Source organism: Pseudophryne corroboree, chromosome 12 (assembly GCF_028390025.1).
Source record: "Pseudophryne corroboree isolate aPseCor3 chromosome 12, aPseCor3.hap2, whole genome shotgun sequence".
Lineage (NCBI taxonomy): Eukaryota > Metazoa > Chordata > Amphibia > Anura > Myobatrachidae > Pseudophryne > Pseudophryne corroboree.
In genome coordinates this window covers 138,569,180-138,593,047 of record NC_086455.1, presented here as the reverse complement: position 1 = coordinate 138,593,047, position 23,868 = coordinate 138,569,180, and the positions used below count along the sequence as shown (strand labels likewise).

The 23,868-nt window shown below is 47.9% G+C and overlaps 1 protein-coding gene across 2 annotated transcripts in view; it reads left to right on the top strand.

Moving 5' to 3' along the window:
- LOC134981003 (C-reactive protein-like) overlaps positions 1–10,589 on the top strand; it is a 38,503-nt gene extending 27,914 nt beyond the window's left edge. For both annotated transcript variants that reach the window (XM_063948083.1, XM_063948084.1), the window contains exons 2-3: positions 127–230; positions 9,601–10,589. In XM_063948083.1, the coding sequence (XP_063804153.1) occupies positions 161–230; positions 9,601–10,271 (741 nt within the window). In that variant the 5' untranslated portion in view covers positions 127–160 and the 3' untranslated portion in view covers positions 10,272–10,589. The remainder of the gene's footprint in view (positions 1–126; positions 231–9,600) is intronic.
- Positions 10,590–23,868: the final 13,279 nt, after the last annotated feature.

Below are 23,868 nucleotides of genomic sequence, written 5' to 3'. Positions count from 1 at the left end.
TTCCCCTGTACCCATGTGGGCCAGTCCAAGCCTGTTTATATATGTAGATCTCTAATAATGTATAAGTTATAAGTAGATTGTGATGCAGCATTGAGAATTTACTGGCCATGTATTGTGTACTTGCAGGTGCTGATCCCAAGGTCTAATATCAAAGGCCATTATGTCCCTGAGAGCGATGGGCATTTCTGTACTATTCTTTGCATTTCTCGCCGTATCTCTTGCACAACAAGGTAAGTGCACAAATGTTAAGAAATATACAATAAGCAGATGCCTATAGTGCATACAGTAAGCTCCTCCCATCTGGGATCACAATCCCGGAAATGGATCCATATGGCATTTCCAAAGAGCCACTTATCCAAGCATAAAGTGTGCATACACCCTGTGCAGATAGATCACTGTGCCTCTGCATGTCTCCATATGCATGTAATTACTGTCTTTTATATCCATCACTGCACCTTCCAAATAACGCAAACTCCAAAAAATATTATTCTAATTATGCATTGCCAGCTCGGAAATCTAACCACTTTACACATGATGGGGCTGGGAGAGTTGGGAGCAAAGCTAGACTTGGAGTACCCAGCACAATAACAGGGCAGAAGTATGCCCTGTGATGGGCCCCAATCCCAAACCTGAGATGTCATGCCTAGGGTTGTGATGTCATGCCTAGGGGACAGGGCAACCAGCTCTGGGAAGTAGAGTAGACTTGCTTACTCTCCTGGAATGACCGAGAGGCTCCAAAAGTCTTGAATGAAGTGGGTGGTACAGACAGCTGACGCCACAATGCATATTGAATCCTATCATTGTGTCCCCCTCCCCTGTGTCACAATGCTGTAGTCAGTGGCCACGATGCTGAAGTGTCCCTTGGACTCCCTGTGTGGCTGCAAGATACCACACCAGAAGGTCCCTCTGCCTCCCTGCACTCTCCCCTACTGATTGCCATGTTGCCGATCACTGCTGATCGGTCAGCACGGCAGGACAGCAGCCACTGGGGAGCATAAATTAACCTCCCCAAGCCCACCCTGTTTACATGGAGGCTGTCCCGGCTTTCAAAATGAAAGCCGCAATGATCGCGATGTATCCGATGTTCTGATGGCCGTGATGTTCCCGATCGATGTTTGAAAGGAAAAAAAAAATCTATTTTTTTTTTAACTGCAATCATTTTGGATAGGGTTAAATTCATGTTCTTCACTCATAAAACGCCCCAACAATTTTGGAGAGGTTTTTTGGGAAAAAATCGTCAGTTAAGTGGTTATTATTTTTATTATTATTATTATTATTACTAACAGTTTCTTATGTAGTGCAGCATATTCCGTTGCGCTTTAAAATTAGAACAACAGTAATAGAACAAAACTGGGCAAAAACAGACAAACCCAGAGGTTGGATGGCCCTGCTCGCAAGCTTACAATATATAGAGAAATAGGCATTGATACACAAGGATAGATTCGACCTATTGCATAATGGGGGTCATTCCGAGTTGATCGTAGCTGTGCTAAATTTAGCCCAGCTACGATCAGGCACTCAGACATGCGGGGGGACTCCCAGCACAGGGCTAGTCCGTCCGCATGTCAGTGCCGCCCCCCCCATCCCCCCGCAGAAGTGCAAAAGCATCCCACAGCGGCAATGCTTTTACATTTCAGGAGAACCTCTTCACTGCCCGGTTCGCAGCGGCTATGTGTGACATCACGCAGCCACCGCGGCCCGCCCCCCCATCGGTCCGGCCACGCCTGCATTGGCCGGACTGCGCCGCCATCCAGGCCCCGTCCCACCCAGCGACCGCCTCTGCCTGTCAATGGGTTGTATGATATGATCACCCAGCAATGTTGGAAGACAAAATGTGAGGTCATGTCTACTTTACAGAGAGGATGTGATTAGATAATATTAGATAGGGAAGCATTGAAGGTTATGTGGGTGGGTCTGGAATGTGAAAGGCTTGTCTGAAGAGGTGAGTTTTCAGGGAACATTTAAAGGTTTGGAGACTAGAGGTAAGTCTTTTTGTGCGTGGGAGGGCATTCCACAGAGTGGGTGAAGCCCGGATAAAGTCCTGTAATTTTGAGTGGAAACAAGTAATACGTATGGATGAGAGATGCAGATCTTGTGCAGAGCAGAGAGGTCTGGTAGGGAGATATTTTGAGATGAGTGAAGAGATGTATGTTGGTGCAGTTTGGTTAATAGCCTTGTATGTAAGTAACAGTATTTTAGATTGAATACGGTAGAATACAGGTAGCCAATGGAGGGACTGACAGAGCGGATCTGCAGACGATGAACGTCTAGCGAGGAAGATTAGCCTTGCAGCTGCATTCAAAGTGGATTGTAGTGGTGAGAGCCTATGTTTGGGAAGCCCAGTAAGGAGACTAATACAATAATCAATGCAGGAGATGATGATTGCATGGATTAGAGTTTTTGCAGTGTCTTGTGTAAGATAAGGGCGTATTTTGGATATGTTTTTTAGATGCATTTTATGTAACATGATTTGGAGACAGATTGAATGTGGGGAACAAAGGACAGTTCGGAGTCAATGGTGACACCTAGGCAGCGAGCTTGTGGGGTAGGATGGATAGTCGCGTTGTCAACAGTTATGGAGATATCAGGTTGGTAACTACTCTAGGCTGGCGGGAAAATAATTCTATTTTTGGAAATGTTGAGTTTGAGGTGGCGAGATGACATCCAAGATGAAATGGCAGACAGGCGTTAAGTGGTTAAGCTAAATTGATCTTTGGCTAGATTATTGAAACACAGAAAACATAGAATTTGATGGCAGATAAGAACCACTTGGCCCATCTAGTCTGCCCTATGTTAGTGCTCTGTTTGGAAAAGGGGATGGAGACTATCAGCAATTCCTGTCCAAATCATCTCAATCCATTCAGCCCCCTACTTTACAGCCATACCCCCATCTTTCCACATTACAGCAATACTACACAGATGCTCCACATTATAGCAATACCACTCAAGGACATAGGCCAGGGATTTTAAACCTTTTACAACTTGCGGCACACTGAACAAGATTTAAATATTGCCAGGGCACATTCAAATATAACGGTGATGCATGATGCAGTTGCGTGTCCTAGGATGTCATGTCGCAGCTTCTCCATAGATAACGCCTGAGTCACATCTGAGAAAGCCAGAAGAGCCCAACACTGCCCAGGCCCAAAATAAGAACTGGCTCTGCAACCACTAAACCCACCAGTATTGATCGTTCCAGGGCCTCAATAGCGGCAGAACACTGACGGGCCTGGCTGTGCTTCTATGGCAGCACACCTGGAGACTGCTCAGGGCACACTAGTGTGCCATGGCACAGTGGTTGAAAACCACTGACATAGGCAGTCCTCTCAAAGACGTCACTCTCCCTTCAGCTGTTGGATGAGTGACAACGCATGCTGGATTAGTTAGGACCATGCCCCTGGTGAAAACTGCAATGGAGCAGATGAAATAGGCTGCTGGACCTCTTCTGCCGTTTCGTACACTTTGTTCATGTCATGATGGAACTTTAATAAATATACTCTCTCTGCTGATTATCCTTAGTGCTGGTCCTGCATTCCTCTCTGAGGAGAGGGTGAGTTTGATATACAGTACTGTGCAAAAGTTTTAGGCAGGTGTGGAAAAAATGCTGCAAAGTAAGAATGCTTTCAAAAATAGTGTCAATAGTGTTAATAATTTATTTTTATCAATTAACAAAATGCGAAGTGAATAAACAGAAGAGAAACGTAAATCAAATCAATATTTGGTGTGATAATCCTCTTTGCCTTTCATAACAGCATCAGTTCTTCTAGGTACACTTGCACACAGGTTTTGAAGTAACTCTGCAGGGAGGTTGTTCCGAACAGCTTGGAGAACTAACCACAGATCTTCTGTGGATGTAGACTTGCTCAAATCTTTCTGTCTCTTCATGTAATCCCAGACAGACTCGATGATGTTGAGATCAGGGCTCTGTGGGGGCCATGTCATCAGTTCAAGGACTCTTTGTTCTTCTGTATGCTGAAAATAGTTCTTAACCACTTATCTGACACATTTTTTCCCCAAAAACCGCTCAGAAATTGGTGAAGAACATGTATTTCAATTTATTCAAAATTATTTTAGTAAACAAAAAAAAAACCTGTTTGTTTTTGATATCTGTGAAAAAAATAATAATCTTTTTTTTGTTCAAACATCAGAACATCAGCCGGTACCACTGGAACATCGGAAATATCGTGACCATTGCAACTTTCATTACAATAGCCCAGACAGCCACCAGGTACACAGGGGGGATGGAGGGGGTGGGAGTAGGCCCGGTGCTATCCACTCAGCGAAGGGATGCAGTGCAGGGAGGCGCTGGGATGGAGAGGCGCTCTCCCTGCACTGCATCTCTTCCCTGCTGCGCCTTCCTGTCCCCCCTGCTCCTGCCAGCTGCTGTGCCTGTCACTGTATGACAGGTAGCAGCGCTGGCAGCATGAAAAGCCTCCTCCCCCCCCCCCAATCACCTGTGGCAGCAGCTGTGTAGGATCAGGGGAGGGGGCGGAGTTACACAAGACAGAAGGGGGCGGGGCTACACAGGATGGAAAGGGGCTGAGCTAAACGGACCAGGCTGTTGTAGAGAGAGGGACAGCCAGACTTAGGTAAGTGGAGGGTGAGAGAGAAATGTATGTGTGTGTATGGTGTGTGTGTTTGTTATGGTGGGGGTGAATGTGTGTATATATGTGTGAATTGTGTGTGTGAGGTATGTCTGTGTGCGCACGCATTATGGACGCTACTACAGGGGGGCCATTACATGTAAGGACGCTACTACTACTGGGGGGGGGGGGGCATTACATGTACGGACGCTACTACTACAGGGGGCATTACGTATAACGACGCCACTACTGGGGGGGCATTACATGTAAGTACGCTACTACTACTGGGGGGGCATTACGTATAAGGACGCTACTACTGGGGGAGGGGGCATTACGTATAAGGACACTACTACTGGGGGTCATTACGTATAAGGACGCTACTACTACTGGGGGGGCATTATGTATAAGGACGCTACTACTGGGGGGCCATTACATGTAAGGACGCTACTACTGGGGGGCATTACGTATAAGGACGCTACTACTGCTGGGGGGGGGGCATTACGTATAACGATGCTACTACTACTGGGAGGGGGCATTACGTATAAAGAAGCTACTACTACTGGTGGGCATTACATATAAGGACGCTACTACTACTGGGGGGGCATTACGTATAAGGACGCTACTATTACTGGGGGGGGGGCATTACGTATAAGGACGCTACTACTACTGGGGTGCATTACATATAAGGATGCTACTACTACGGGTGGGACATTACATATAAGATGAATAAGATTGTGCTACTGTGTGGCTTAATTTTAAATGGGGGTACTATTGTGTGGCCATGCCCCTTACTTGAGACCACACCCCTTTTACCGGCGCGCACCAAAGGCGCACGCTGACCCTTTGTTGAATATGGGAGGGCGCAAATTTATAGTTTGCAGGGGACGCCGAACACCCTAGCACCGGCTTTGGGTGGGGGTGTGTGTGTTTCATTTACACTTCCCCAGCGGCTGCTATTGTCTGCAGCCGCCGGGTGGGGTCCTGCCATGCTGAGCGATCAGCAGTGATCGGTAGCACGGAACACACTTGGGGAGGGTGCAGGGAGGTCCCTCTGAGAGCAGCAGCAGCAGGAAGTTTTTCTTCCCTGCAGCTGGTTTATCTGACTGGTCGCATCCTGTGCGACCAGGTCAGATAAGGCACTTGCTGGTATGGTTGCATCTGATGCGACCATGCCATGCAAGTGGTTAATGACATTAGCTGTATGTTTGGGGTCATTGTCCTGCTGCAGAATAAATTAGGAGCTAATAAGATGAATCCCTATTTTTTATTAATAGTGCAGCAACACTTTTTAACAGCCCAAGACACAAGACATATGGGGGAGATTTAGTAAGCAGTGATAAAAGTGGAGAAGTTGCCTATGGCAACCAATGAGCATTGACGTAACATTTATAATTTGCATACTATGAAAGTATACGGAGCAGCTGATTGCTTGCCATAGGCAATTTCTTCACTGGCTCACTTCTCCACTTTTATCACTGCTTAGTACATGTCCCTCTAGTTACCAGCCAAGGACAAGTTTCATTTTAATAGCCCATGATTGGGATAATAGGATGCTCTGACCTATCCAGACCCCGCAGTGTGGGGATGAGATGGTGCAGTCCTATTGCTAGATAGCGCTCAGACGCTTCCTGTTGCCGTACGGCGGCCGGGTTGGATCAGTTTTAAGCATGTGCATCCTGCCGATGTCCGGCTCCTGAGTGTATCTGCTCCCTTCCTGTCATACTCCTGGTTCCCTCCGCCCTCCAATCCTCGAGCCAATACCAGGGAGCAGTTGGAAGAGGGTCAGTCACCACTGTAGTGTGGGGGTACAGTGGTTGTATATCAGTGCGTAGGGGTAATTCTCTGTGTGCTCCCACCAGTTCACTGTGCCCATCTCACTGCGCCCACCTAGAAACCCCCAGTCAGTCCAGTCACAGTGATCCTCCCATCCACTCCAGGAATCTCACTGCCCCCTTCCTATCCTGCCTAGTGCTCCCCCTTTCACAAAGTGTCCCTCCCATCCAGCCCAGTGTCCCCCACCATCTCACTGACCCCTCCATCCCAGTATCTTTTACCCTGCTAGCCCAGTGTATACCCACTTTCCTCCCCCAAACAACCGACTGCCCCCATCTAAATGCTCCTCAACAAGAACCCCCCCAGCCAATTCAGTCACAGTATTCCCCCTTCATTAAGCTCAGTGTACCCCTTTCTCCAGCCTAGTATAGTATCTCATTTTCCACCACCATGTCACTGCCCTCTTTCCATCCAGCCCAGCATCCCCTTTTATATATCACCCAGTGCCTTTCACCCTCTTCCTCTCACCCACTGCCTGTCACCCTCTCCCTGACACCACCCATTGCCTCTCCCCGCCACCTTCTCCCTGTCAGCCACGGCCTCTCACCATCACCTCCAAATCACCCACTGCCTCTCCCCATCACCTTCTCCCTGTCACCCCTATCACCTTCACTGTGTCACCCACTGCCTCTCCCCATCAACCTTTACTGTCACCCACTGGCTCGTGGAAACGGCATTCAATTGGAGACTATGGGGGTCATTCTGAGTTGATCGTAGCTGTGCTAAATTTAGTACAGCTACGATCATTCACACTGACATGCGGGGGGATGCCCAGCACAGGGCTAGTCTGCCCCGCATGTCAGTGCTGCCCCCCCGCAGAAGTGCAAAGGCATCGCACAGCGGCAATGCCTTTGCACTTCAAGTGTAGCTCCCGGCCAGCGCAGCTTTAGCGTGCTGGCTGGGAGCTACTCATCGCTCCCCGGCCCACAGCGGCTGCGTGTGATGTCACGCAGCCGCTGCAGCCCGCCCCCCGTTCGGAACAGCCACGCCTGCGGTGGCCGGACCGCTCCCACGAAATGGCGGCCAAATGCCGCCTTTCCGCCCCCTCCCGCCCAGCGATCGCCTCTTCCTGTCAATCAGGCAGAGGCGATTGCAGCCCTGCTACGGCCTTTGGCCGTCTGGTATGCACCGGCGCACTACGGCACCAGCGCAGTAGAGACCCGTTCGCTCTGCTGCGACAAACAGCAGCGAGCGGGTCAGAATGACCCCCCCCCCCGTGCCTCTTGTTAAGAGGCCACACCCTCAGTAAACCCCTCCCCTTATTAGGGTCAGTAAACCCCTCCCCTTATTAGGGTGCCCCACTCCTGTCATTTTATTCTGGATCTGCCCCTGTAAACATCAATATATTAGAGGCAACCTGTGGGTTATTGAAAAATAACTCTTGTTCCATGGCATACATCACTATATGCAAAAAGGGGTGGTCTTCAGTATGCCAGCTGTCGGGATCCCGGCGCACAGTATACCGGCGCCGGGATCCCGACAGCCGGCATACCGACACTTATTCTCCCTCGTGGGGGTCCACGACCCCCCTGGAGGGAGAATAAAATAGCGTGGCGCGCGTAGCGAGCCCGCAAGGGGCTCATTTGCGCTCGCCACACTGTCGGTAAGCCGGCGGTCGGGCTCCCGGCGCCGGTATGCTGGTCGCCGGGAGCCCGACCGCCGGCAATCCGTAGTGAATCCTGCAAAAAGCATTGCTTATCGTAAAGGAAGAAATTGTTAATATGAATTTAAAAAACTGTAAAATAATTTCTACAAATGACGGTTCAAATACAGTACTTGTAATTAAAAAGATCTTAATTGCTCTAAACCTACATTGCGAAATAGAGGTGTATAAATTTACCACATCCACTGTAGCTGACCAGCAATTATTATTAAGAGGTGGCAGTCCTTTCAATTTATTAAGGAACGATGATGTGACCCATAAAAAGTGGGTTCCTTTTGAATAAGAGACTGTAATAATGAATCAAGAAAGACCACAACTGGTTGGAACATGGACCCCCTTGCTGATATTGGGGGTCCAGTCCCTTATGAATTTTTGGAATAGTATAGAAAAGCGGGGCCAATGGGAATACAGGAATAGGAGTATTCCTTATCCAAAATAAGACCCAGATCCACAGCTCATTGTAGTATTGCTAGAAGATGTTTCTTACATGATCCTGTGGGGTCGTTTTGTAATTTCATATACAGTAAATCTGACTATCTATCAGCTGCTGCTAAGATTCCTTCTTATAGTCCTTTAGATCTTGAATGACTATGGCCCTGTCTTTATCAGCGTGGTAGATAATGAGATTTTTATTCTCTAATAGTGATTTTAGTACCTGTCTCTCCAACACTGATAGATTCAGATGTATTAATGTAGTCCTTTTAGTGGAATCCTGGACCTCTTAATCCATAATCCTCATAAAGATTTCAATACAGGTTGAGTATCCCATATCCAAATATTCCGAAATACGGAATATTCCAAAATACGGACTTTTTTGAGTGAGAGTGAAACCTTTGTTTTCTGATGGCTCAATATACACAAATTTTGTTTAATACACAAAGTTATTAAAAATATCGTATTAAATGACCTTCAGGCTGTGTATATAAGGTCGGTGTATATGAAACATAAATGAATTGTGTGAATGTAAACACACTTTATTTAATGCACAAAGTTATAAAAAATATTGGCTAAAATGACCTTCAGGCTGTGTGTATAAGGTGTATATGTAACATAAATGCATTCTGTGCTTAAACTAAGGTCCCATCACCTTGATATCTCATTATGGTATGCAATTATTCCAAAATACGGAAAAATCCCATATCCAAAATATCTCTGGTCCCAAGCATTTTGGATAAGGGATACTCAACCTGTACTAAAATATGGAGCATGGGCAGAACAGTTTAAGCCGTTTAGGTATAGGATCCAATTCCGTATTCCGTAACAACTTCAAGCAACACTACAATGAGACACACCTACTATAATGCAGGCATGCCCTTCACCCTGATACTGAAGTCCCAATTGTTGGAAGTATGCAACTGCATTAGTGCATCACAATGAACCAAGACGTTAAATGCACATAAATACACAATGACTATATGCAATGTTTTATTTAGAAGGATAATTTTTCTTTTTTTTTTTCTTTTTTTATTTCACAGCCTTAATCTACTAACTAATGTTTTTAATATGACATTTTTTTTCTAGATCTCAATGGAAAAGTTTTCCTTTTTCCCGAACAAAGTGACAGCTCCTATGTAATCCTGAAGCCAGAGCTGAAAAATACCTTAAATAAACTCACCGTTTGCCTGCAATATTACACATCTCTAGCGCGAGACTACGCTCTTTTCTCATTGGCTACACGTGGAGCTGACAACGCCTTTCTCATTTATCCAACTCCGCCAAATCTTTGCTATGTTTATGTAAACCAGGAAGACTTCTTATTCACTATAGATGTACAAGCTCTAGACTGGACACACATTTGTGCCAGCTGGGACTCCGGTACTGGTGAAGTTCAGCTTTGGGTCAATGGCAAATTGTATCCTAGACGATTGTGCCGTAATAAAGGATTTGTTTTACAGTCAGAAACAAGTATAATACTGGGGCAAGATCAAGACACATTCGGTGGGAAATTTAGTGACGCGCAATCATTTGTTGGGGAAATAAGTAACGTCAATATGTGGGATTATGTTTTATCAGCTGATAACATGAGGAAGACTGTGTTTGATAGGAGTGTCAGTGGAACAGTCATTGGATGGAGGTCCCTTCAGTATGAGACTAAAGGGAAAGTTTCTGTTCTGCCTCAGTTGCAGTGCAAGTTTTGGGATAAGACCTACATCTCCTACGCCCAGTGCTCTGACAGTAATACAAACAAATGATACGTCACCAGTATAAGGCTGCATATAACACAACAGTTAAAAAGAATAACCTGCAGAACTTTAATGCTTTTGTAATACGTAGATGTTATATATCTGCAACTTTTCCATTGCTTTAAATCTAAATAAATAGATTTATTTGTATACTGTAATAATACTACTGTATCTGGAGCATGCACTAAGGCCTATTGTAACTGCTTTATAAAGATTGTTAAATTCAGCTTTTGAAATATTCCTTTCAAATGTCGAAATCTAAAAAGACACACGAAGGATGTATTTTCTAATTGCTTTTAATAATAAAAAAATACCACTTCCAATTAATATACACAATAGCAGAATAATTACTAAGCTACCAGACAACACATAATAATGAAAAGAAGTTTACAAAAAGAAAGAACCAGCATTTCACAATTGGCCCGTATTAGTAGTATAAATAATATAATTGATAAATTTGCAGCATCTGTGGTTTAATTACCACCTTACATCACTGAGGCCTTAGATTTGATTCAAAACCATGGCCCTAAATGTGTGGAGTTTGTATATTCTCCCTGTGCCTGCATGGGTTTCTGATGGGTATTTCTATTTCCTCCACATTCCCAAATATTTTGGTAGGTTAATTGTCTCCCGATTAAACAACCCTAGTGTGTGTGTGTACCTGTGGTAGGGAACGTACGGGCCTATGTATATTAAGTCTTGCAGAGAGATAAAGTTGACTGAGATAAAGTACCAGCCAATCAGCTCCTAACTGCCAAGTTACAGGCTGTGCTTGAAAAATGACAGAAGCTGCTTGGTTGGTACTTTATCACTTTATCTCTCTTACGGCATCTACTAAAACCTATACAGATGAAGTAGTCTTCAGTGAATACTGTGGTGGACACGTTTTAACATTTCACGGTTAAACAAAAATATATTATTCACATTCTTTTCTAAAGTTGGCCAATCTGAGACAATGCCATGAACCTTTATAGGGGATATAAGTACCTCAGTAGACAATGCATTTCATCTGCAAGACATTCCCAAACTGTCTGCGAACTTTACGTGATGATGCCACAACGCTACTGGATGTCTTCTATCCTTAGTAGAGGAAGCTTCGTTAAAATTTCCTCTATCAAGAGTGAGACACAACAGGACAGCTCAAAAATAAGAAATATGGATGTGGAAATCAGGTATTGCAACAGACAGCAGGAAAAAGATACTGTAGAGCAGTGCAGTATTATTAGGCACAGGGAGCTAGTATACTGTGATGGAGGCCCAGGAGACTGGTGTTATAGTCTGGTGGAGCCATAGAAAGTTTCTATGTAATGGGGCACAAAGGTCTGGCTTGCAATGTGACATAGTAGGCTCGGTTTAGTGTACTATGCACATGCGGGATGTGCGATGGTCGCAGGCTGGTATGATGCGATGTTGGACACAAGTTAACATTGAAGAGTTGAAACAGGCTGGTATAATGTGCTGATGGGTTGGACATATTGAGATAAGGGATGTGCAGTGTGATGTGGCTCACAGGCTGGTAAGATTTGTACGGCAACAGCTGGTTTAGCGTAATAGGGAACCAGACTGTATACTGTAGGGGGCAGACATGAGACAAGGGTGTTGGGAAATACATTGATGTAGGGAAGGCCAGAGCTGAGGCACGGGTGCAATGATCTCAGCAAGAGACTTGTTAGAGACAAAGGCATAATTCAGTACGGATTGCAAACTCTTCTAAATAGTAGAATTTGCAATCCTTTGGATCGCATGTTGGGGGTCGCCCATCGCAGGGCAAGGCCGCCCAGCACGCTACCCGCCGCCTCTCTCCCTGACCACGCTGAAATTGCGGTCGCACCGCTATTTCAGTGTGGTCATAAAAAATGGGGTAGCCTCCTACCATTGCAGCCTTGCTGCGTCTGCAGGAGGCCCGCTCCATTTTAGTGATCGCATCGGCTGCGTGTGTTGTCACACAGCCGCCACGAACACACCCCGTCACGCCCACCCTTTGCGCCGCAACACCCCTGTTTTGAAGCTGCGACCCCGCAATGCTCCGTCTTGGAAATGGAGCGTTGACGCCCCCCCATGCCCCGCGAACGCCTCTGTCTGATTGACAGGCAGAGGCAATCGCATTTTCTGCGGGTCACTGCAGAAAATGCGGGCGCATGCATAGGACTGGCCCTGCACATGCGCCCGCATCTTCTTAGCAGATTTTGCAGTTGGATCGTGTATTGCAATCCAACCTGAATCAGGCCCACAGTGCATTAAGGCAGGGAGACCGGCAGATACAGGAGTTTGCATGAATCTATGACTTGCACACTTGATTTGTTCTAGGGATATATCACTGCCCTTGATCAACAGTAGGCAGGAGGGGGGGAATTTGGTAGCAAGACTCCTATGTCTTCACTCTACTTTCCTGGGAGACCTGTATAACGCACAAAACCCATTTGTCTTTAGTAAAGTGGATCTAAATGCTAATATAACAGCAGATTTCTACTCTTCAGAATTATCCTGAAGGGACATGCGTATTAAACATGGGGTATAGACGGGGTTCACTATGAGTCTTGGGCACTTTAAGAATTTGATAGTGTGGGCTGGCTCCTCCCTCTATGCCCCTCCTACCAGACTCAGTTTAGAAAATGTGCCCGGAGGAGCCGGTCTCGTCGCTGGAAGCTCCTGAAGAGTTTTCTGCATTTATTTTATCTGTTTGTTATTTTCAGGCAGGACTGGTTGTCTTCAGCATGCCTGCTTTGTGGGACTTAGGGGGAAAAAGGGGGGGGGGGGGCCCAACCGCTTGAAGGGTTAATTGTCCCGTTCCCCGCTGACAGAACACTAGCTCCTGAGGGAAATATTCGCAAGCCCCACCACGGCGAGCGTACATTCCCGTAGCACACCGCCACCACTAACAGAGCCAGAAGAAAGAAGAGTGGTGAGTACTAAGCTGGCGTCCCAGGTTAGCAAGTCGCCAGCCATTATGGCGGCATGAGGGTACAGAGACGCACGGCTTCTATATGGGGCGGCTGGGTCTCCACTCAGTACACAATGCAGACGCACAGCTTCTGAGGGGGCGAACTGAGTCTCAGTACACTATATGTGTACACAGTACACAGACTAGCATTACAGACTTAAAAGGGGGCTGACTCTATTTTAGGCACAAAATTACCTCAGCCAGTATAAAAAAGAGCGAGAAGACCGCGCTCCATTGAAGGGGCGGGGCTTCACTGTGAGTTGATCCAGCAGCTCACCAGTGCCATATTCCCTCTGCAGTGGACACAGATGCTGACTGACAAGGATGTGCAGCTCCTCCGGAGAGACACCAGATTACCTCAGCGGTACCAGGGGGTCATAGCAGGGGGGAGCGATTATTAGTGTACTGAGTCCCTAATCTAGGTACTCAGTCTGTGACCCGGATAAGCTTGGCTTTAGTGGTAAGGGCGCCGAGTGCTTGCTCCATACTATCTGTGTCTCCCTGGAAGAGCTCTTTGTGGATTCATTGGGTTAACCTTTTCCTGTGTGTGTGTGTGTGCTGTCACTGTCACAGTATGTCAAGCAAAGAGTGTGTTTCATGTAATGCACAGTGGTCCTCTTCTCCAGGGGGTTCACTACTGTGTACTCAGTGTAGTGTACCTTACCAGGCAAGTGGGGCAGAGCCAGCTTGGCTGGACTCCATTAAGGGAATGATTTCCAATATTTCTACTAAATTGTCCTGCAATGAGAAAGAGGCACAATACTTAAGACAATCGATGACTGAGTTTATGAAAAGAGACTCAGTACCCAAATGTACTTTGGCCCATATCCTGCAGTCTGACTCTGATAATGAAGGGTCATACATGGAGGAGGGGGAGGTGGACATAGTGTTAGGTTCCTGGTGCTCAGAACAAGGGAGATGTTATGAAGCGAGTCCAGAGCACCAGGACGGAATGCTGGGAAAGGGGAATGGAAAGGGGAATGGAAAGGGAATAGCCCCTGGCGCCCTATCTCCGTTGTCTCACCCGTGCTGTCAGTACACTCTTGCGAGACTATGGTTGCTTGAGCCCATGGCAGCCGCGTTTGAAGGGCGGATTACGTCTGCCCAACTTCGATGCCTCCTCAGGTCCTAATGAGAGACAAAGAGTGAACCGAGACAGGGTGATAACAAGGGGCCCTCTGACTAAACAACAAGGCCAGGGGCTACTAACAAACCTAAAGCCAAAGTATGTGCGGCTTGCCGCCAAAGGAAAAGAACAACAAAGGAAATGCTGACCACACGCCGACAATACTTTTGTGTACCGGCGGTGACAGCATAAGCAGAACCCTCTGCAAAACACCAGTGACAGAAATAATAAGGGAATACAGCGGCCTAAGCCAACGGACGCGGCCGTGCCGCTACTCACGGAACCGGTACGAATACTGGCAAACGGACAGGAACTCCCAATGCTGCTGACACAGACTCTCAGAACTGGAGGACAGGCAGAATCCCAAACGACAGACCGGTGGACACCAAGAAGCCAGAAACTTGCACAGGCAAAGGTACTGGACCTCAGGACAGGAACGCCTCACGGCAGGACACAGGATCAGACATAGGAATCGACACAGGGACTGACACAGGAATCGACACAGGAAGCTCAGGAACTAGCAGGAACCAAGCTCAGAACTCAAGCAGACTGAAAACCCAGGAATATCACCAGCATCTGTGAATTGCAAACAGCCAGCATATAACAGAGAGGCCTAATTAATAATCCCATGCAGCTGCCTTGTTGCATGATTCCAAACTGACCAGATGCAATTAGCAGCCAGGTGAGGCTGAACACAAGGGAACAAGCTGCAATTACACAGACTCACCAGCGGCAGCAGACAAGAGTATTCTAAAACAGAGCAACAGGAAATCCTGGCATGCAAGACAACTTTATAAACATAAAATAGGAATGAACCACTACCTGTGGTTCATAACAGTATCCCCTCCTTAAGGGTGAGCTCCGAGCACCCCATGACACCCACGGGGAACATAAACAGAAGTATAACATGAAATACAGAACAAAACTGCAAAACAGGAATGAGCCACAGCCGTGGCTCATAACATTACCCCCCCCTTGAGGAGGGGTCAAAAGACCCCAAAATTCGGACTATCCAGAACAAGGGATACAAAAAAAAAAAAAACCTGACACACTGGTCTAACAGACAAGAAAACAAAAAACAAGTTGTAGCAACAACTTGTAACAGTGCCCTCCCCTTGATGGTGGCCACTGGACACAAGACAAGGAAAAAAAAATTCTTTTTTTTTTTTAATCAAGGCAAGAGTCAAAAATTATTTCTTTTTCTTCTTCTTTTTACTAAGCTCTTTAGGTCTGACCAAGGTAATTCCCCAAACATTGTCTGAACTGATGGTACCACCCAGCAAGGCTGCGTTCAAATCAGAGACAGGTCTCTTACCCTTGGGAGCTGAACTTTCTGGTAAAGTACTATTATTAGAAGAAGTAAAAAAAGCACATCCTGCAGTCAAAACAACGGGCTGGGACTCTTGTGCAGAGTTTACAGTATTTGGTGGACTCTCAGCAGACAAGACGGGTGACTTAGAGGAACCTGAACCAATTTCTTTGGAACCGTATCTTTTAACAATTGCATCACAGAATGCTAGGGGATCCTGAAGAATGGGATCTTCAGCTTTAATTAGGCTGGTTGCCCACTCAGAAGGCTCTCCTCTAAAAGAATAAATCAGATAGAGCCCAAGGTTTTCTGAAGTGATGCCCAGAAATGGTCTAGACAACATAATAGTGTAATAGTGTTTGAAAAGCGCCAGAAATTGGGCGAAGTCCCCATCAAAGGTTATGGATGTTGAGATATCAGAGTCAGGATCTGTTTCCTTCTCATCTGACTGACTGGAGTGCTTTGCTAGGACCTGGTCACTATTGACCTTACTCGAGGCTGAGACTCTCTGAACCCCACCCGGGGCTGAGACTTTCTGAACCCCACCCGGGGCAGTGACTTTCTGAACCCCACCCGGGGCAGTGACTTTCTGAACCCCACCCGGGGCAGTGACTTTCTGAACCCCACCCGGGGCAGTGACTTTCTGAACCCCACCCGGGGCAGTGGCCTCCGGGAACCCCGCCGGGGCAGTGGCCTCCGGGAACCCCGCCGGGGCAGTGGCCTCCGGGAACCCCGCCGGGGCAGTGGCCTCCGGGAACCCCGCCGGGGCAGTGGCCTCCGGGAACCCCGCCGGGGCAGTGGCCTCCGGGAACCCCGCCGGGGCAGTGGCCTCCGAGAACCCCGCCGGGGCAGTGGCCTCCAGGAACCCCGCTGGGGCAGTGGCCTCCAGGAACCCCGCTGGGGCCAGCACCTCGGATTCTTTTACTGGGACCAGGCCGTTGGCGTCCCTGACTGGGATCGGGCCATCGGCCTCCCTCTCTGAGTCGATAATTATCGAAAGTTCTCCCGGGACTATGACTTCCGGGACTTTTGCTGAAGCAATAACTTTCAGATCCTCCACTAATGCTATGCTTCTTAAGTTCTTTCCTGGGGAAGCGACTTCTAGACCCTTCTTTGGGGCTGCGTCTCTCGAGACCCCACTTGGGGATATTACTTCAAAGATATCTTCTGGGGTTTTGCTTCTCGAGTTCCCTTCAAGAACTATGGTTTTAGAGACCCTTTCGTGGGTTGCGCTTTTCAAGTCCCTACCTGGGGTGACAGCTTCTGAGACCCCTTCCGGTATGGACACCTGAACTATAATATTTGATGTCCCTCTATAAGCTAGGGCATCGGGTACCGCTCCAGCACTCTGGGCATCGGGTACCGCTCCAGCACTCTGGGCATCGGGTACCGCTCCAGCACTCTGGGCATCGGGTACCGCTCCAGCACTCTGGGCATCGGGTACCGCTCCAGCACTCTGGGCATCGGGTACCGCTCCAGCACTCTGGGCATCGGGTACCGCACCAAGAACCTGAGCATCGGGCACCACTCCAGGACCCTGGGCTACGGGCACCACTCCAGGACCCTGGGCTACGGGCACCACTCCAGGACCCTGGGCTACGGGCACCACTCCAGGACCCTGGGCATCGGGCACCACTCCAGGACCCTGGGCATCGGGCACCACTCCAGGGGCTTGCAACTCCGCTTCCACAGGAACCTCAAGAGAGGAGAAAAACATTCTTTTTTGATTCCTGAATCTATAATGGGGCTCCCTTGCCCAAGGACCCCAATTATAGGACAGAGAGCTTTTTAGTGTGGGTTGTGTGACAAGTACCTCTGCCACAGTAGAGACAGGAGTAGGTCTTGTATCCTGACTCAACTTGGCCAGAGGGCAAGACTCGTCACCACACTTTGGCTTGCGCAACTCACAGGTCTGCAGATAGTGGCCTAAACCCCCACAATATAGGCATAAGTTTAAGTTTCTGCGACGCAGACGCTCCTCTTCTGAGAGCCTGGGCCGCAGAAAACTTTTAAACCTTTTCTCTTCAATTAAACCAGAGGATTCTCTTGTCACCATACTGTGAACAAGAGTCTCTTTAGAGATAGATGTACTCTCAACGACTTCTGGCAAAATGAGCAAGATTTTAGTCAGAAGGTTTTGCAGTTGCTTTAGGGATTGCTGCAAAACTTCTAGTCGCTCTGGTCTCAAAGCACTGAATACAGAGTTCAGGGCTGCGAGAGATGCCTGCAGGGCTTGCATAGTAGACATAGGAGGATTTAAAACTAGACAGGACAAGACAAGACAAGGCAAGGCAAGGCAAGGCAAGACTAAATTTTGCTAAACAAAACAAGACTTTTTTTTTTTTTTTTTTTAAACACCGGACTGGATTCTAAACACCGGACTGGATTCTAAACACCGGACTGGATTCTAAACACCGGATTCTAGACAAGACTGGATTCTAACACCGGACTGGATTCTAACACCGGACTGGATTCTAACACCGGACTGGATTCTAACACACTGAAATCTAGACAGGACTGGATTCTAGACTAGACACTGGACTGGGCCAAAAAAGAAAAAAAAGTTTTATTTCTTTTTTGTGGTATGGCTGGTGATAATGTTAGGTTCCTGGTGCTCAGAACAAGGGAGATGTTATGAAGCGAGTCCAGAGCACCAGGACGGAATGCTGGGAAAGGGGAATGGAAAGGGAATAGCCCCTGGCGCCCTATCTCCGTTGTCTCACCCGTGCTGTCAGTACACTCTTGCGAGACTATGGTTGCTTGAGCCCATGGCAGCCGCGTTTGAAGGGCGGATTACGTCTGCCCAACTTCGATGCCCCCTCAGGTCTTAATGAGAGACAAAGAGTGAACCGAGACAGGGTGATAACAAGGGGCCCTCTGACTAAACAACAAGGCCAGGGGCTACTAACAAACCTAAAGCCAAAGTATGTGCGGCTTGCCGCCAAAGGAAAAGAACAACAAAGGAAATGCTGACCACACGCCGACAATACTTTTGTGTACCGGCGGTGACAGCATAAGCAGAACCCTCTGCAAAACACCAGTGACAGAAATAATAAGGGAATACAGCGGCCTAAGCCAACGGACGCGGCCGTGCCGCTACTCACGGAACCGGTACGAATACTGGCAAACGGACAGGAACTCCCAATGCTGCTGACACAGACTCTCAGAACTGGAGGACAGGCAGAATCCCAAACGACAGACCGGTGGACACCAAGAAGCCAGAAACTTGCACAGGCAAAGGTACTGGACCTCAGGACAGGAACGCCTCACGGCAGGACACGGGATCAGACATAGGAATCGACACAGGGACTGACACAGGAATCGACACAGGAAGCTCAGGAACTAGCAGGAACCAAGCTCAGAACTCAAGCAGACTGAAAACCCAGGAATATCACCAGCATCTGTGAATTGCAAACAGCCAGCATATAACAGAGAGGCCTAATTAATAATCCCATGCAGCTGCCTTGTTGCATGATTCCAAACTGACCAGATGCAATTAGCAGCCAGGTGAGGCTGAACACAAGGGAACAAGCTGCAATTACACAGACTCACCAGCGGCAGCAGACAAGAGTATTCTAAAACAGAGCAACAGGAAATCCTGGCATGCAAGACAACTTTATAAACATAAAATAGGAATGACCCACTACCTGTGGTTCATAACAGTATCCCCTCCTTAAGGGTGAGCTCCGAGCACCCCATGACACCCACGGGGAACATAAACAGAAGTATAACATGAAATACAGAACAAAACTGCAAAACAGGAATGAGCCACAGCCGTGGCTCATAACAAATAGAGGTGGGGGAGGCTACTCTGTCACAGGGAATAGAGGCTCTCATAGAGGCTATCAGAGAAGTTCTGCATATCCCTGATAAGGTGACAGCGGAGAGTGAGGAATCTTATTTTAATATAAAAAAGAAATCCTCAGCCACTTTTCCTGTGTCAAAGGAATTAAATACCCTGTTTGAAGAACCGTGGGTTAATCCAGATAGGACATTTCAGATCCCTAAAAGGTTGCTATCATCTTTTCCTTTTCCTCCTGAGGATAGGAAAAAATTGGAAAATCCACCAATAGTGGATGCATCAGTATCTAGGCTGTCACGAAAAACTGTATTGCCTGTCTCGGGTGCAGCCTCCCTAAAAGACATTGCTGCAGAGGCGTAACTAAGGCAGGGCGAGTGGGGCACGTGCCCTGGGTGCCTTGGCAGGCCCAGCAGAGGGGGGCGCCGCCGGCGACCAGGGCATCATGCCCACCTGCCCCCGCTATTGCTCTGCCCCCGTCCTGCTGCAATGTGAGGGGAGGAGAGCGCAGCATCTCTCCTACCCCTCAATGTGATCACTGCTCTCAGTGTGACTCTGTCTGGTCTCCGGCGGCGTTAGCCAATCAGAGCTTGCGGACCGGCTCCTGATTGGTTGCCGGTCCGTGAGCTCTGATTGGCTAACGAACTGGCACCACATTTAAAATAACCGCCGCCGGAGACCAGACTTCATGGAGCGTTGAGGGGCAGGAGAGGCGCTGCGCTGCACTCCCCTCCCCTCACATAGCAGAGGCCAGCGGCAGCGGTGACAGGGGATCTGATTCCTGACTGAAGTAAGCAGCAGCCAGCGGGAGGGGAGGGGGTGGGGGGGGGGGTGTTCTTGTATCTGGCACTGTCTGCAATATGTATCTGGCACTGTGGGGCACTGTATCTGGCACTGTGGGGCACTGTATCTGACACTGTGGGGCACTGTATCTGGCACTGTGGATCTGACACTGTGGGGCACTGTACCTGGCACTGTGAGGCACTGTGTATCTGGCACTGTGGGGCAATATGTATCTGGCACTGTATCTGGCACTGTGGGGCACTGTGTATCTGGCACTGTGGGGCACTGTATCTGGCACTGTGGGGCACTGTGTGGCACTGTATCTGGCACTGTGGGGCAATATGTATCTGGCACTGTGGGGCACTGTATCTTTCACTGTGGGGCAATATGTATCTGGCACTGTGGGGCACTGTAACTGTCACTGTGTATCTGACACTGTGGGGCAATATGTATCTGGCACTGTGGGGCAATGTGTATCTGGCACTGTGGGGCACTGTGTATCTGGCACTGTGTAAAAAGGGGACTGCATGCGTACTGTGCAAAAATTGAATGAAGGTGTGCTGAGAGACGACACAAGGGGTAGGTGATAGTGTGCTGAGAGGCGACACAGGGGGTAGGTGATAGTTATGTTGGCACGCCCCATTTTCAGTGGCCACACCCCTTCTGGTGCGTGGCCACGCCCATTTTTCCACCGCACGCACACATACTTCTTTTTGTATGCATATTTTTGTGGGGGCGTCACTCTTCATCTTGCCCTGGGCTCCGAAAACCCCAGTTACGCCTCTGACTACATGCCCCTATACACTGCACTACATACCCTATATGCTACACTACATCACTACCCTACATCCCCTTATATGCTACACCACATCAGTGCACCACATGCCCATATATACTGCAATCAGTGACGTGCGGTGGGGTGAGGCAGGTGAGGCAGAGCCTTTCTTGTCATACTAACGTTTGTGCCAGAGTTTTGACTGTGTAAAGTATATAATAAATACAAAGAATATGTTAGAAATATCTTCTTTGCATTATTCTAATAATTTTTATAGTCAAAACTCTGGAGTAAAAAGTCTATGACAGCTGAGGCACTGCCTCACCTACCTATCTTTTCCGCTCATCTCTGATCAAAACTCACCAAATTTCTAGGAGTTTATACTGCTGAACCTGTGTATAATGCCCAGATGTACCCTTTGACTCATATATTGTGTGTAAATCTTACTCTGGGGCCAGCTATTGCCTCCTGAGCCATTTAGCTCACCGCACGTCCCTGACTGGAATACATTACTACACTACATACCCCTAAAAGCTAAACCAAATCCCCCCATCTGGGAGGCAAAGCAGAGGTTGATACTGCTAACTGGGAGCACAGTGCCGATAATAAAGTCTGTCTTTAAACTCAACACAAAGCTGTTGTAGTGATACTTGGTGAGATTTGGAGGTTGTCCAGGCTCTAAATTTCCACTGTCAAGTGGATAGCTAGCAAAGTGAACCTTTGATTTCTGTAACATCGGTGACTGCATGTTAGGGTCTCCTGCCCTGTGCTGCCACGTCGTCATGGCAACCGGGAGACAAGTGCTAGCGGAGTAACCTGAGCGCAGCTGATACTCCGGTTCGGGTCTTTTGCTGTGCAGTGGTTACAGGCTTTATGCACGGCAGGGGATCCGGTGCTGGTTTTTGTGCTCACAGTCTGTGAGGTCTGAGTGGGGCGTGGACAGCACCTGCTATATAAACCCTCTTCTCAGGTTAAGCAGATGCTGCTGAATCTTTGTTGGTTAGTCAGTTCCTGAAAGTTAGCCAGTACTGTGTAACTTTGTATTTGTTTGTTGCTTACTGCAAATAGGCCTTGGGATTTGGTACTACACTCTGCCAATCCAGACCTAGCAGTAAGACTGGAGTCAGTCGTTTAACTTGCTGGGGTTCTTTTGCTACTCTGTAAACTTAGCAAGTTTGCGGCTGTATTCTCAGACTTGCCTGCCAAAATCCTTTCTCACTGTGCAAGGTGTTCAGGTGTCAGTTTAGTGGCAGTAAGCTGAACCAGTGCACTGCAAGTGAGGACTAGGATTGTGGAAACTCTCCTTGTGTCTATTATTCCATCTCTGACCAAGGAGTTTACTGCCACACCCATTGGTAACCCTTTAGGGTTTTACTGTTGCCCTTAGCAACAGCATTTCGGGTTCTCTACGTATTAAAACACAACATCTCGCTTCTTTCCATCTGAGCATTCCTAATACTAGGGAGACACCCAGTTTCTTAGCCTCTGGGCTTCTCTGTTCACTTTGTGTTTATTTTGTTACCCTATCACCTTCTGTGTACGTAATGTCATATTCCCCAGTCTGTCTGTAAGTTCATTTGTTTTGCATCCCTCTCCGTTCAGACACCAGTACATTCCTGCAGGCACTGGTGTGCATAACATATTCAGCAGCCCAATACTCCTGTTGAAATTTTGTGGGAATATGGAGCATACCCCTCAAAATACTTTGCAACAGGTGGTCGATCAGGTGCAGGTCTTGACTCGACAATTTAATGATTTGTCCATTAAAATGCACACCTCCCAGGCCGCTGGCGGAGCTCCCGCAGCAGCAGCACCTTCAGGGGTTAAGGAGCCAAAAGTAAATCTCCCGGATCGTTTTTCTGGAGAACGCTCGCAGTTCTTTTGTTTCAAGGAGAGCTGCAAGCTATATTTCCAGCTTAGGCCTCAGTCTTCTGGGTCGGAGATTCAGCGGGTGGGCATAGTGATTTCCTTGCTACAAGGAGACCCACAGGTCTGGGCATATGGGTTGCAGCCTGACTGTCCGTCGCTTAAAAGTGTTGATGCTTTTTTTACGGCACTGGGCATGTTGTCCCTGACAAGACGGCCTCAGCCGAGGCTCAGATTTCGATCCTTAAGCAAGGGCGAAGGCCAGTTGAGGTTTACTGTACGGAGTTTCAGAGGTTGGCCCATGATACCCAGTGGAATGACCCAGCCCTGAGACACCAGTACCGAAGAGGTCTTTCTAACCAGATAAAAGACCAACTGGTACAATATCCTTTGCCTGATAGCTTGGATCAGCTCATGCAGTTATCCATCCGGGTGGATAGACGGCTGAGAGCGTAGGCTTGAAAGGGAGACCGAGGTTTCCTTCTTTCCCAAGGGAACCTCAGACTCTGAGGAATTTTCCGAGGAGCCTATGCAGATTGGGGCTACCCGCCTCTCCTCGCGTGAGAAGACACTGAGGAGACAGCAGGGGTTGTGTTTGTACTGTGGGAATAAAGGTCATGTGGTAGTATCATGCCCAGAAAAGCCGGAAAACTTCAGGGCCTGAGGGTGATGGGAAATATCCTGTCAGGCCAGAAGTCAGAATTTCCCAAGAAGACTTTTATCATTCCGGTGACCTTGAAGATCCTCGGTCAAACTGTCAAGACTGAGGCCTTTGTGGACAGTGGGGCCGACGGGGTTTTTATGGACCGCCAATTCGCCCTGAAACACTCTGTTCCCTTAGTACCCTTGGCATCGGAAATTGAGATCTGTGGGTTAAACGGGGAACCATTATCCCAGGGTAAAATTACCTCTTGCACTAGCCAGATTTCTTTGTTTATTGGAGCCACACACTCTGAAAAATTGTCCTTTTATGTGACTGTCTGTACTTTTGCCCCATTGGTGTTGGG